At 39.6% G+C, this 15326-nt stretch overlaps 2 protein-coding genes across 4 annotated transcripts in view; both read left to right on the forward strand.

Moving 5' to 3' along the window:
- adam12b (ADAM metallopeptidase domain 12b) overlaps positions 1–546 on the forward strand; it is a 75440-nt gene extending 74894 nt beyond the window's left edge. For both annotated transcript variants that reach the window (XM_086171703.1, XM_086171696.1), the window contains exon 23: positions 272–546. In XM_086171703.1, the coding sequence (XP_086027829.1) occupies positions 272–323 (52 nt within the window). In that variant the 3' untranslated portion in view covers positions 324–546. The remainder of the gene's footprint in view (positions 1–271) is intronic.
- A 2829-nt stretch (positions 547–3375) lies between these two features.
- On the forward strand, positions 3376–15090 carry dhx32b (DEAH (Asp-Glu-Ala-His) box polypeptide 32b). Of its 2 annotated transcripts, XM_086162170.1 has the most exons (12): positions 3376–3511; positions 3636–3765; positions 3907–4100; positions 5454–5829; positions 5905–6141; positions 7044–7137; positions 7237–7386; positions 8185–8376; positions 10934–11077; positions 11758–11948; positions 12746–12936; positions 13871–15090. In XM_086162170.1, the coding sequence occupies exons 2-12, from the start codon at positions 3697–3699 to the stop codon at positions 14046–14048; spliced, it is 2016 nt and encodes a 671-aa protein (XP_086018296.1). In that variant the 5' UTR covers positions 3376–3511; positions 3636–3696; the 3' UTR covers positions 14049–15090. The 2 variants fall into 2 exon arrangements, with proteins under 2 accessions (XP_086018296.1, XP_086018287.1); XM_086162161.1 differs by having other exon boundaries at positions 3384–3765.
- The last annotated feature ends 236 nt before the right edge of the window (positions 15091–15326 follow it).

Genomic DNA, 15326 nt, shown 5'->3' on the forward strand with positions numbered 1-15326 from the left:
TAAATTAAATAAGAGCTGGTCAAGTAGAAGTACTTCATATTTGAACTTGGACTTGTTGTGAATGTGCTTATGTCGCTGTGAACAAGTGATTTCAGAAAAGAGGCATGGCTATTGGTTGAACAACAACACACAAAAGGACAAAAAATCCTGATTTCTATCATTTTGGTTGAATTCCTTATCCAAGTTTTTTAATAGAGCTTTACAAGAATTACAACATAGAGTATTTCTGACTTAATAACATAATTTAATCCTATTCTTATTTGTATTCCAGACCTGTGCCAGTGTTGCCCTACAGACCACCAAAGACTAACAAGGACTGCTGAAACCCTCAACATCATGGTGGTTTAGAGAGTCATCTCCTGGCATTCCCGATTTGCACTATTCAACGAGACTCTGGGACAGTCGGAGTTTTCTTGTTAGATGGGGCTAACATCACATCTAGGTGCTACGCTTTGTTTTCCTTGCTCAGGTACCAATGAACTGTTTACCTGTTTGACTTTTGGTAATACCAGTTCATGCACACAGAACTCTGATGCAGAGCCCCCACCCCCATCCCTCCCCTCAACAAAGTAACAAGATGTTGTTTGAGGTATTTCTTTTTGCAGATTTTTATGAATTTTATACTTTTCCTCAAACAAAATGCTGAAATGTATGTTTTATTGGAGTTTGTTATTTTTTTCATTTTGCAAGCTGTGAAGTGGCTTGAATAATTACAGCCCATGTATTGTTTTTTTTAAGTAAAGGGAGGTGGACAAGTCAGTACAACTTTTGAGTCCATATAGCCTGGCTATTTATTCTATTTTTTATTGTTTATTTGGTTTCTATTGTATTTATGATTTTGTGAATCGCAGACATGACTTCACAATCTGATGGATTTTAATCAGATATTTTGTCCTTTAAATATAGTGTAATAACATGTACGTGTGTCTCAGTGCTCATGAATTAAAAATCTATATGAACATGCTAAGTGGACTAAGCTGAACAAGGCAGTCAGACAGCATTTCTTATCATGGCCAGTCTGACTAGATGATTTTTATTTTGTGAGATTCTTCAGATCCCATATGAAGTCACTTTTGCTGGGAAGCATTTGAGCAGTAGATGCATCCACAACTATGCCGGGTGGCAGACCAATTGTTTCCCACAGAGCTTCACCGACATAATTCAGCACGATTCTGATGTTTGCGTTAAACATTTACGCTCCTTTGGTCCCCAGTGTGCTTAGCCAAGTGGGGTGACTTCAGCACTGTGAGCTTGCAAAGCTTCTTCACAACGCTTGCGTCCAGCAAAATTTTTACCGGTTTGACCCGGTGATCCTTTTTTTTTTTCTCTCCCCTTATAAGGTTCTTTTTTTGCATTTGTACGTTGTTGTTTTTTTTCCTTGAAGTGCAAGATTATTCATGCATTCACGGCATCAGCCATTATATCAAGAGCTTGGCATTGCACTTTCCTTCATGTTAGTGTGGCTTCTCTTTTATGAAGAGCGATAATGCTGGCAAGAGGTTTATAGTGCGGTTTGCTTTTGTTTTCGAGAACTGTATTGCTGCCTTTAATAATGCATTTTGTTTCTGCAGTGTGTCCACATGCAGCACCGTCTCTTTACTGCTGCAGTACGGCTGAAGTTAGTCATTATGTTACATATGTGTACAGAAAATGTGCAAGTAATGCTTTTTACTTGTTCTGGAAGATGTACTTCCTCCAGCTGGAAACGTTTTCATTGTGCTCCATCAACACGTCATTAAGTGTTTATGACATGTGTAAATCCTAAATGTAGTGCGTTTATTTACAAAAATGCAACATGTTCAAAAAAGTCATTTTAAGGTGTAAATATGTTATGTCAGCCATCATATCTCCTTTATTTCTTTACGAGCACAGACATATGAGACATGTTTTGACGCCTATAAAAGTACCCTGGGTGACGGATAACATGATTTCAAGTCGAACCTACAGCTTGGTCTGGAGATGTTTTACTTGATCAATTTGATGAAATCACAGAAACAAATAAAAGTTTCTTTGCAAGTTATATACTAGACGTTTTGTTCTCTCCAAGCAATTTCATTTTGCAAAAATGTGGTTTAAAGTGGAGTCCAACAATTTCTTTTTTCTTTTTTTTTTTTTGAGCAGCTTCTGCTTCCTTATTCGGTACTTTGAAACAATTCTGAATGAGCCAGTATATTTTCAGGAAACTCTCTCAGCAGGTTGTATGAAATCATCAAAGTGTAAGTATTACAAGTAATCTTTTCCAGTTTATACCTGAATAATTGTCCACTGTTTGAGTCACTCTTTTTGGATAACCTTGATGATGATTGACACATTGATGATTCAGTCTAATACTCTTTCACAAACTTGCTATATAATCCGATATTGATCCTTTTCCATGAGAATGGATTCACTGCAATATAAGCAACTGTAATATAACCAACTTCTCCAATTTGCAAAATTACTATTTAATATTCGAATAGTTCTTCACCTGACCTACAGGGCTCCAACAAACCAGTTCACCCATTCTTTGCATCAGATTGCCACGTTATCCGGTACTGCCACCTATTGCACTATACGTGTTATTACCAGCACCAAAGTGCTTGCCTCAGCTTTATTTTAATGTGCCATTTAAGTCGCCAAGATCTCCTTACATAATTGCTGTGAAATAAAATAGGTATCAGATTAACACTCCAATCCAAGTGTCTCATAATCACATTTCCGGATTGAATTATTCATCAAAATACATACTGATCTAGGAAATATCGGAAGGATTGGTCGGTTACCAATGTGATGATGAAATATTAATGATTAAAAACAAAAGTCTGATAGTAAATGGACTTGTAAGCATTTTTTTTTTTTTGTGCTGGTGGCTTAAAAATGCAAGTTTAGAAGGCAGTCTGAGGAGGTCTGAAACTGATTAATTGATTTGTCAAACATGGGCAGGGGATTTAATTTCTATTACTATGACAAAAGGAAAAATGATGATGTTTGGATGGTATTTTAACTTTTTTGATTCTTTGAAATTAAATCATTTTCAAACGCGCCACCCATGATTTTGAATTGTTTCTTAACCGCTGACAAATGTTCCCTGAATCTCAAAATGAAACAACAGTTAATATAGGAATATTTTATACTAAGTAGAGCCTGTGCCTCTTGTTTGCAAGGCAGTTCATTCGTCACCCTTTGTCCGTCCATCCATCTCTGCTGTCGCACCAGTGTGTGTGTGTGTGTGTGTGTGTGTGTGTGTGTGTGTGTGTGTGTGTGTGTGTGTGTGTGTGTGCGTGTGCGTGTGTGTGTGTGATCTGTTGACGACTGCACTTCTATGAGATTAGTGACCACATGACAACACTGGGCTGGCCGCCTGGCAAGCCTTTCATTTTGGCTTCACTTGGAGAGCATCTGTGTCTCAGCCAACAGCATACTCTGAGCGGGAGGTTCACAGAGTTTAATTCCAGCAGACGTGTAAATGATATCAGAACTGGACGGGCTGAGACTTCACTTGTGATGGCCCAAGACATCACCACTTTAACAAGTAAGGAAAGCTTGGAGTGGAAATCTCAATGCTGTTCAGACCCGGAAGCTTTGAGTCAGGGAGACAAAGACTACGATGACATTCTGGAGCTTAATCAGTTTGATGGACTGCCTTATTCCTCCAGATTTTACAAATTGCTGAAGGAGAGAAAAAAGCTGCCAGTGTGGAGCGCAAAGTGTGAATTCATGGACACTTTGGCCAAAGGACAGTTTGTGATAGTCAGTGGTTCTGCCAAAACTGGAAAAAGTTCTCAAGTGAGTACTGCTGGATGAGCGACAATTTTGGTGTCACTTCCGTTGAAAAATGTTTCTGCATTTAATTGATGAGGCCGACCGTTCCAAAGAAAATATTCAAAACACTTTAAAACGGCTTATTTCACACTTCTTCTGAAACAGATTCCTGAGTGGTGCGCGGAGTTCTGCTTGTCAGTCCAGTTCCAGCATGGCATGGTGGTCTGCACCCAGATTCACGTGCAACAAGCTGTTGATCTCGCCTTGAGAGCGGCCGATGAGATGGACGTCAACATTGGCCATGAGGTCGGGTACAGCATCCCCCTGGAAACGTGCTGCACCAATGACACCATCCTCAGGTCTGGTTAAAAACCAAAAGAAAAAAACAAATATCCTCTTAGTTTGGAAGTAGCGACCCGCGCTCAGCAATGCACAGAGCTGTGTGGGTCCACCATTCCTCACACAACAGGGGGAAAGGTTAACAAAAGACTTGAGGGGCCACTTTTCGGGGGGCTCCTTCACAGCTGCCCGGCTCCTTGTCTGCCCATATGTCACGCTCCTTCATGTGTCTGTCTCATAAGTCAGCTGGTGAACAAAAAGAAGTCCAAACAATGAAGGGTAGAAGACAAGATTAAGAAACAGCCGACGAGTGTAAAAGGATCTCTCCCCAGACTAATTACGAGAGTAAATTACATTAATAGAGGGAAAAAATGAAGTGATGTTCATTAAGATGCCAGTGTGAAGTATTGTGAATGGATGTTTTTATACCTTGTATTGTATATTTAGCTCAAAGAGGCCCAAGTATGGGTATTTGCGTTTTATCTCATTAAAAGGTCTCACAAAACTCGACATACCCGTAAAAGGTTTGCCGTCTCACCACAAAGATGTCGTTGCTGAATTATGTGTTCAGAGTGCTGCAAATCACCCAAGGATAGTGTTTGTGTCATTCATAGGATGAATCCAGTTGCCATTGAAGGAGAGGAATCCCTGTGATTTATTTTATCAGCCCGCCGCTTTATAATGACAGGACCATAGATAAAACAATGAGGTAATTTGAGGCAAGTCAAGTCAGATTTTTATTTATGTCGCAACAAATCACGACAGTTGTCTGAGGCCACTTTCCATGAAGAGCGGGTCTGGATCACACTCATTAAAATGATTTACGGACATCCGACATTCTCCTGTGAGCGAGCACTTGGTGACGATGGCAAGAAAAAACTGCCTTTTACCTGGGCAGAATCCTTGGACAGATACAAGTTCGATACGGCCGGCCTTCTGGCTCGACCGGTTTGGGTAGAAAGAGAGCAAGAAAGACGGAGAGATCGAAAACAGGAGTGATAGGGACAGGAATAATAGTAACAGTGCTAACGGCGACTTGATGATAGCTGAAATCATTATTGTTTCGATTGACATGGGCAATAGAGGCCGTTTATTTCTTATTGCTGTAATATTCATGAAAGAAAATAACACTGGTGGATGCCTGGCAATAACAGGCAAAAGAACAATTTATTGTTGAGGTTCTATCTAATCTTCAGAGACCTACCTTAATGGTAGTCAGTAAAATTATATTTTCAGACCCTCTTGAAAGTTATAAAATGTTAAAGATCAAAATCCTTGATGGGCTGTAAAGAGATTTCAGATACCTTAGTGATTGTAGTAGTCATGTATAAATAACTCTTATTGAAATCATTATCATCACTCCACCTCTACAGGTACTGCACGGATGACATGCTCCTTAGAGAGATGATGTCAGATCCACTACTTGAACGTTATGGTGTGGTTGTGGTGGACCAGGCCCACCAGAGGACCGTGGCTACCGATGTGCTCCAGGGCCTCCTCAAGGACATTGCCCTGCAGAGGCCCGAGCTGCGTGTGGTCCTTCTCACCGCGTTTGAGCCGAGTTCCAAACAACTGGCACATTTCACTGGATCTGCGGTGCCCGTGATCCACCTGGAGCGGCTGGGTTCGGGCGAGGTGATACACAGCGGCATGGGTGACAGCTACTTTTGCTCCGCTCTGAGCCTGGTGCTGGAGATCCACCGCTCAAAGGAGAATGGAGACGTTGTGGTGTTTCTGGTCACAAAGCAGGTAAAAGTCGGGAATGGGGGATTTAGAGGTCTTGGAAGTTGTCTTTCTCATATTCTTAATCTTCATCCTCACCAGGAAATAGATCTGGCTCTTGACATCCTGTGTCATGAGAGCCACAGTTGTCCTCCTGACCTTGGTGAGCTCTCGCCTGTCGCTGTGCACCCGGGCCAGTCTGGGAATCTACCAATATCCGAGGAAGGTGACACACGTCGGACCCGAAGAGTTTTCCTCACATCCAGCCCAAATGAAGACTTCTTCTGGGATGTTAGTTCGATAAAATTTGTCATCGACGCAGGGCTTGAAAAGAGATATGTAAGTCCATGTTATTTATTGTAAAAAAAAAAAAAAAAAATGAAAGGTCTTGCAATGTGCAGAAATCTTTTTTCAAAATTTTCAAAAGACTCCAAAAGACCCCATTGTATGGTTGTATAAAAGTAGGTGAAAACAATCTACTTATTTTGTTCAACCGTGCACAGTGATTCTAAATCCTATAGATGTTTCAATTTCTCTGGGCTAATCTTATTTCAATTTTTTTTTTTTTCATTTATTCTATTCTTTGCCACTTTATCTTTGAAATCACTGTAAAGCACAGTCCCCGCTTACATCCCAAAAGGTGATATTGGTTTTATCTTGTGTGGATTTCCCAGAAATGAGAATTCAGTCATTATAATCTGCTCCCGTGGTGACACAATGTGAAGTTATTTATGGTTTAACAGTTCTGCTGCTTCCATCGAAACCCTGAAAATTAAAGGTAGAAAATCTTCACGCATTATGAAATAACTGTAGAGAAACCTAAATAGCTTCTTCCGGACTATAATAACTCAAGTCCATGAAAGCCTCAAAATGTGAAGGTGGTCTAAAAATATATATAACTGCTACTGTGTTTCAAACAGAAAATGTCCTTGAACGCTTAATAACTTGGATATCCATGCAGGATTCTCTGCAGGTGCCAACTGAAAACCATTTTTCTACCTCCCTGTACAGATGCACACTATGACTGACTTCATTTTGGAGCAAATAATACCTCTAAGGAAATTGCTGCGAGAACACACGGTTGCTGACCCTGTAGTTTGCTGTCTAAAACCACTTAAGGCTCAAATAAATGTTGAAGCCTCCTATTCTACTCATATTGAAGTCCATAGAAAAAAATATGAAAGGCATTTTCGATATGGGCGAGCGTTTTTATATTTGGTGGTAATTCCGTGTTGCCACAGGTTTACAACCCCAGGATCCGGACCAATTCAGTCCTAATTCAGCCGATTAGCTCGGGGCAAGCGCGGAGTCGCAGAGAGCTGGCATGTCCGACGGGTGAGTGGTAGTAAAATGCATGTTTTGAATTTTTTTTTTTTTTTTTTGCAAGATGGTATCTTGTGTCAAAATGTCTAAAGGAATATGTCTGTATTGTAGGCAAGTGTTTTTGCTTGTACCCCGAGGACAGGAAGCTTCCCGCCGAGTTGCGCCCCCACATCGTGGAGTCTGACATCACTTCCACGGTGCTCTTTCTGAAAAGGATGGAGATTGCCGGACTCGGCCACTGCAACTTTATCGACAGGGCCGGTGAGGGGACAAAAATGGACCTAGAAATTTTTTTAATAGCGGCAGTAGTTTCTAAAATACCATATATCCTCCACAATACCGGCATGAGTTCTGGGTCAGTCTGTTCCTTTTTGTTCCAACAGACAGAAAATTGTTTTATTGGAGGGCATTCAACCGTGCTACAACCAAACTGACAGCTGCCAGCATACTTTTAGAGTTGACCTGCTTCTGTGTGCTGTGGGCTTTTTGTTTTCCCCAGATTTATAAACGCCCACTAACACGAACATACACTCTAAACTTCCTATTGGTCGATTGCTGCATTTTACTGCTGTCAAGCGGATCCGTACATTTACAAAAAAAAGCATCAAATGTCTGTTTTCCTCTCTGTGTCCATTTTCCATTGTTTCACCGTCACCGAAAACATGTTTACAGCAAAGGCTGATCAGAAAATCTGATTTATACCACGAAAGACTTCATTTTGCATAGTGATGCATGGCAGATGTTGTTGTTGGGATTATAAAACTGTAATCTGCATCTGCCTTTTTACTCAGTGTGCCCAGCAGGGTGCATGCGTACTGTAGGGGGATTGCCCCAGTAGGTCACTACTTTGGATTACGGAGAAGAAATCATAAAAAAAAGCGTAAAACTAATCTATATTAGTTTTAATCAAAGTATAATTTCATGTTATTAATTATATCCACTGGCACTTTAAATACAAAGAAGCCATGAGCAGCAGCTACTAACAGGGAGATAATGATGATTTAGTCATTTCAATTATGAAAAAGCACGAATAACATCCAGTCGTCTTTTCAAACACAGATCCCGAAGGCCTGATGCAGGCTTTAGAGGAACTGGACTACCTGGCTGCTCTGGATAATGATGGAAACCTGTCTGAGATGGGCATCATCATGTCCGAGTTCCCTCTGGAGCCCCAGCTGGCGAAGACACTGCTGGCCTCCTGTGAGTTTGACTGTGTCAGTGAGGTGGTCATCATCGCTGCCATGCTAACAGGTAAGCCGTACCCATAATTAAATGTGTTTAGATTATATTGCAATGCAATGGCGTGCGGTGAGGTTCATGGCCGGTGAGGCACTGACTTGTTTTGGTACAATATTTACAATTGTGAGAGCTCAAAAGAGCTTCTTATTCCTAATAGTCTCATCTAATTTTTTTTGTAAAACTGAAAAAAGTTAAAAAAAAAAAAAAAGTCCTCCTTCTTCTCTTTTACTTATCTATTTTATCCTGTATTGCTTTTTGAGGGACAGCAGTCACTAGCACCTGCATACTTGTAATCAACCCCTTCAGCTGAGGCACAGTATTGTCTGCCTCGTGACTTTTCTCAAAGATTTATTTTACGATCAGCAAGAATGATTGTATCACGCACTTATGCTAAAGACTTTACACTGCTTGTAGAAGGCTGTGGTATATATAATAACATAATAAATTTTTCTACAAATATTCTGTTGGCGACATACTGAAAAACAGAGACAATCACATGCAACGCAGCCAAGTTTGTTAGGGACTGCCTGTGCAGAGGTGAGCTCAGCTGCCGCACCTTAGCTTGTGTTTGATCAGTAAATGCGCAAATACAGCTATTTTTACTTGATCATAAATGGTTGGATCATATCATAAATACATACTTACAATATTTCCACTGGTGCTGTTCCTTAGCTGCCTTATGCTCATGGTTCATCCATGATGGGTTAAATGCAGTGGTCAAATTTCACTGACGTTGTGCTCTATGTGTAAATGTATGCAACAGCAAACGCATTTCTCTTCTTTTATTTCTTTACTTATGAATCAATGGAAATATGTTAATTTTTATCTTACGTTGTGGTGTTTCGCCGAGAAAAGATGATGTAGGCGCGGAGGAGTTTAATACTTTAATAAAGAAACACCAACAAACAACACTCAATTTGAACATCCGGGATTGCCTATATATAACCTGCTTGCAGAGCCTCACCTGCCTCTCCTGACCGCACATCACTGTTTAAGTCATTTTTGTATGTAGTACGCAGCGCATGATGACAAAATAAACAGCCTTTGTTGCCTTTGTCAATCTAAACAATATCAAGGTCGTAAGCATGACAATCTCTGTCAATTGAATTTTTTTTTCTTGAATATGTGTTACTTTTCAACTGAGATGCTTCTCCAGTACAGACAGACTGTTTCCAGTATATAACTGCTGGGGTTGGGATTAGGCTTTGAGAGGGTTCATCATGTCAATAAGTGAGCTGTTGTCCAGCAATTCAGTTGGATGGGTTTATGTTATGTCAATTTGTGTGTCACTATTATGTCCTTTAGGAAACAGAGGTACGAATTGCTGGGACTTACCTGTGTTGGAATCTGAAAAAGTAACAGTTTCCCAATGTGTTGTTTGCGTAAAACATAAAAAGTCTCTGAGGTCACTTGGGCTGAGGCTTTGGCAAGAGTTGCCATGTCCTGATTTGGGCCACTTAGGCAGGTCATTGTGAATTCTTGTTGAAATTTTCTTGTCATGGTAACTGGACTCTCCACATGGGTTGAAGGGTGCAGATGGGTCTGAGTCAGCATAATGGAATATGGAGGTGAAAGGTTGCGTTGATGACCCTCTCCTCTGTTCAGTGAAAGTCTCAGGAGATTGACAGAGATGAATTCTCTTTCACCTCTCTTAAACTACCTGTCTTAAGCGGCCAAAATCCAGACAATGGTATCTTAGGAGACCTTCTAAGACAGCAGTTCCGAGAATCGCAGAGTCCTGACCTCAAGAGGTGAACTCACCTGTGTCGGGCCATCCTTTCGTGAAGAGGTCGTTTTGTCCATCCAATGTGGAGGTCATCACAATCCTCATTGCACTTAATAGCATACACATCATGGCAAATTGACTTGAATCTCTTCGCTTGAAGACGCTTCACCTACTTCTTTAGTTCAGCTCAGAACTGAAGAAGCCTCTCGGATGAGGGGTGTAACATCTTCAAGTGAAGAGATACAAGTCCAGTTACCATGACAAGAAGATTTCATTGACCATGACCTGGATGCCTAAGAACCTCCACAGACATTTATAGCATACACCACATTCTCTATCTTGGTTCTGGGTGTTCTGTCTTGGAGTGCACTGGTCTTTGTCAGTCTTTGGTTGTTTTTAGGGTTCGAAATGCACCAATATTTGATGTATCTTGAAAACCCTTCAAAGCATTTTTGAAATACCAAGTGTATGGTATTACAATGTAGTTGTGTGTTCTGTGTGATTTCTTCTAGCAGTTTATGGTTTGAAAAAGGTCCAATTGGGATAACCACAAGGTCAAAGGGGTATCCTATCATGTTGGTACTGTTTTCCTGCCTCTGGTAATTGTCGGGATGCTCTTCACTTAATAGTGGATAGTTCTAATGACAACTAGCATTGTGTCCAGTTGCCACAACAAGATCTGACAATGATTTATCATGGTGTGGATGACTTAGAACTCCACAGACATAAGGACAAAAAGATTTTCATCTAATGGTTTCTTTCTGAAGAAAGATGTTTTTCCAATTTTTCTGAGATTGGCCCCCAAACTCCGTCATATGTAATATTTTTTTCTCTCCCCAACAGCTCCGACTTGTTTTGTAAGCCTGGCAGCAGCAGACTTGAAGCCAGAGGCAGCCCAGTGCCATCTTAAGTTTCAGCACCCGGAGGGAGATCACTTCACTCTGATCAACATCTACAAGGCTTTTAAACAGTGCCAGAAGGACCCAAGTGAGCCTCTTAAGCCTGCACACACACACACAAACACACACAGATGTACTCTCACGATACAAATACCACAACAACATGTATTTTTAATTTGAAAGTCTAAAATACAATTGAACCCAATGCATTATCTCTGAAAAGTACAATGCCAAAGCATTCTTGGGCAAGACACCGAACTGATAGTCTGGTTATCACTTTGCAGCTCTGCCGCCATCGGTGTGTGAGTGTTGTGTGTGGGAATGGGTGAACCGAATCCAGTGTAGAGCACTTTGGAAGCACAAAGTGCCTTATGAGTGGAGACCAATTTCCATTTATTATGTATTAAATTCAAAAATAAAACAATACGACACAAAAACAAACATAATGGTGACCAATTGATACCAGGAATCTCTGAGACTTTGGGGTTTCCATCCCGCCCAGATAATTTAAAGGCATAAAGTCATGCATATAGATATATAAATGATTTAGTATAATTTTTACTGTTTTTCCTTTAATAATCGCAGCGCCTTGGAGACGCTACATATTTATCCCTACAATAATTATTTAGCATAAACCTCTGCCTGCCTAGGTCAAAAACCCAATCAAATAAAATAACAAATGATACATTTTGCTCTTTTATAGTACTCTACTCTTTTAGATTTCTGCTACATATTTAAATAAATGTGTGTTCTCTCCTCTTTTATCAGACTGTAATTTGGAGAAATGGTGCAAGGACCTCCAGCTGAACCACTCAGCTCTTCTGATGGCTGACGCTCTCTGCACAGAGTTAACCGACATCCTGAGGAGAATTGAGCTGCCCGTGTCTGCGACTGCCTTCGGCTCTCGAATCAACACCATCAACATTAAGAGAGCTCTGCTCGCGGGGTTTTTCATGCAGGTCTGATTACGAGTTTTTAATATCCCTCTCGACAAAAATTGACATGTACAGTCTGCAAAAGCTCAGGTTGTTCAACACACCAAGTATTCTCTTAAGACTTCATAAGATTTCCATTTCATAAGAGTGAGGTAGATTCTAGTGTGTGATGATATTAAACACTTCATTTCAACAATGAATGATTGTAATATAATATCAGTTCTGTTCATTTAACAGTTCGAATGAACTGTGAATAGCCAGTATCAATGCTAGTCAGTCAACAATAAGTTGAATAATTATTATTTAACCATCATAATTTTTTATTATGATGGTAAAAGGCTCCATCACCTTATCATGATTTGGTTGCTAGTCATGTTAAAATAAATCCACTCAAATGCAAAGAGGCATTTTTTTGCTGTTTTTTTGCTGTTTCACCTCTGTCACCATTTAAATATTGACTTACTGTTACTCTTTGTTGCAAATTCTTTTACTTTCCTCTGCGGACAGAATTTTTTTTTTTTTTTTTTTTTTTTTCAAAAGCTAAAACACAATTTAAATTAACCCTTTTATGGACTTTTTCTGCATTTACATGAACGTATTATTAAGAAGTGGACCATACAAGAGCAATTTCTCCTAGTTGTTTACATAATGTGTTTGGCATTGCAACTTTCATTCCTTTACTTCTTTACCTCATTCAGTTTGGTGCTCGGTTCACCTTCTTGAAGGCAAATCAAAAGCACTATTCTGAAGATTTCTACTTGAAGATTGATTTTCTTCTTGAAAACTTCGGTGTTTTATATTAAAAAAACATTTCATCTCAGGTGGCCCGTGATGTGGATGGATCAGGGAATTACTTCATTCTGACACACAAGCATGTGGCACAGATCCATCCTCTCTCTGGCTATGGTGCCAGGAGTCCAAAATTGGGCCTACCCGAGTGGGTAATGTTCCATGAGCACTCCTTCTCCGAGGACAACTGCCTCCGCATTGTCACTCACATCACGCCAGAAGAGTAAGTCTCTTGTCGGGATTTTGTATATATTAAACCTAATGCACACCTTGAAAGACATTATTTATCATAAAATAGCTGGGAAATAATAAACAAGACTGAATAGTGATGCCTTTTCAAAAATGTATTCACACAGAAAATCTGACAATCATCTGACTCTTTTTCTATAATTTGTACAAGTAGAAATGTTAACACGTTTCTGTGTCATTTTGTGTGCCATTTTTGATTTAAATATATGCACGTACATATACTGTATCCATTTGCTTTTGTTTGAAGATGAATTTGCCTAGCTTTATATTCACTTGAGAACCTGAATAATCAGAAACATCAGTAATGAAAGCAGTTAAAGAGTCCGCACATATTGAAAGTTTGACCAGAAAGTGCAGCGATTCAACACTAAGAATATTTCTACCTTCTAAACTCCTTGACCTGTTGGAGTTTTTCAGTGTGGCTGAAGTCATATGCCACAGCAGCTTTCCCAAGTCTCCTAGCACCGCTGCTTGTTTTAGATTCAATCAATGGCGCATTTAGACTTGTCATTCAAAATCATACTCCAAGTCACCCTTGATTCTTTGTGTATGAAGAAGCTTAAGAAGCAATCAGACAGAAATTTTTCCTTGCCTTTACGGCTTGAACAAAAAGCCCCATTTCAGTAACAGTTATAATGCTGCTGGGTTCAATCCTGTTCTTTGCCATCAGATGGACTGGAAGGATTAATGATCATATAGCTGTCTGGGAATGTGGAGCTGCAGCTTAATGGAGGGGAATTCTTGGGCTTTGTCAAGCTCTCTGTTTCCTAAATACTAAAATGTATGAATTTTTGATGGCACTCCAAATAATGTGTACACCAAATGGCCTGTAAATCCATGCGCAGAAATGGATGCAATGCGATTCAAAATGGGTCACATCTTTCCTTGCATGATTTCTCCTTTGCTAGGTTTATCCGGATGGCACCGCAATATTTCTTCTATAATCTGCCGCCAAGTGAGAGCAAAGTTCTCCTTCAAAATATTTTGGATGGTTCGACCCCTCATTGCAAAGGCAAGAAACCACTGACACCCCAAGAGGAGGAATCCCACCAGGAACAGACGTATGAGCGCTGCATCATACAGTGACTTTTCCCACTTGTGGAAATTAAATTACCACGATGAGTTACTGCACTGGATACTTATTACATGTCTTAGATCATTTTTATTTAATTTCATTTTCTTCTGTCTGTTTTTCTTTTTATTCTGCCACACTATGTGTTGTCTTTGTCTTTAAATATTCAGAGGTCATTAATTTATGTAAGAACCAATAATATAATAACTGCGGGTAAAAAAACAAAAACAAAAAAACATCCTCTATGTATTCAGTCTGTGTACTAACTGGGGAATAATGTAATGTTATGAAGAAGTAAGGTAATGACTTTTTGTATAATGTTATATATTTGTAGTGGTCATTAAGTTAATTGCTAAGTTAAAAATTGCAATAACATACTATAAAATATAATATAATATACAAAAAAAGCAGATCCTGTGGACAAACAGTTATTCCATTATTGGTCCATTACTATTTCTTAGGTGAATTTTCAGTATTTAATTACTCACTGTGTATTTCTATTATTTGATTCAATGGAAAAACAGATTCTACAGTAGGTTGAGTTTAAGAAAACATTTATAACAGAAACAAAATGTAGGACTCACTCTACTCCTGCTCTGAAAGTCAGTCATTTTCCACCGTTGAAGTCATCCCCTCCTCAGAGGTTCCTGCAAAAGCCTGACCTGGTGTGGATGCAGGTCTGATAGCTCAAATGATGACTGAAAACAGGACATTACAACAAAATCCAAAATTGTAATGTTGAAATATTTACGCAGATGAGTGGTCAGTGAGATAGGGTAGAGATAACTAGTATGGAACCAATTCTCAAACCAGAACTGAATCACTTCTGGGAGGTAATAATTTGACCCCACCCAATATCCTCTCCTTTGCTTTGTTCTGTCCATGCAAATTCACTAAACCCACCATATTTGCAGTTTTATAGTCAGAATTTACCATATGAATTATTATGTGCTGACTGTGTCAAATGTCTGTGGTTGGCAACTGTGACTGATGTAGATAAATATGGCACATAATGAATCCATCAATAAATGTACTGATGCAGAGGTCATAGTTCTGTTGTAACAAATTAGGTTTTGACATCCTTGTTTGCAGTTTATCTGCTGAGGCCCTTCAGGCAGTCACAAGGTTAATCTGAAGGAGTTCCGTGACCAAGCACAAAATAATCCTACCACATACGATGTTTGCTTTCTGTACTCCTTAAATCTAAAGAGATCGTTCCTTTAGTTACTCACACACACAAAAAAAAAAACTTTTGTGAAATTTTCAGTATCTGATTTGAGAAAAGAAAATTG

The sequence above is a fragment of the Fistularia commersonii genome, chromosome 2 (assembly GCF_037954325.1).
Source record: "Fistularia commersonii isolate RoL2024-O1a breed Wild chromosome 2, RoL_Fcom_v1.0, whole genome shotgun sequence".
Taxonomy (NCBI): domain Eukaryota; kingdom Metazoa; phylum Chordata; class Actinopteri; order Syngnathiformes; family Fistulariidae; genus Fistularia; species Fistularia commersonii.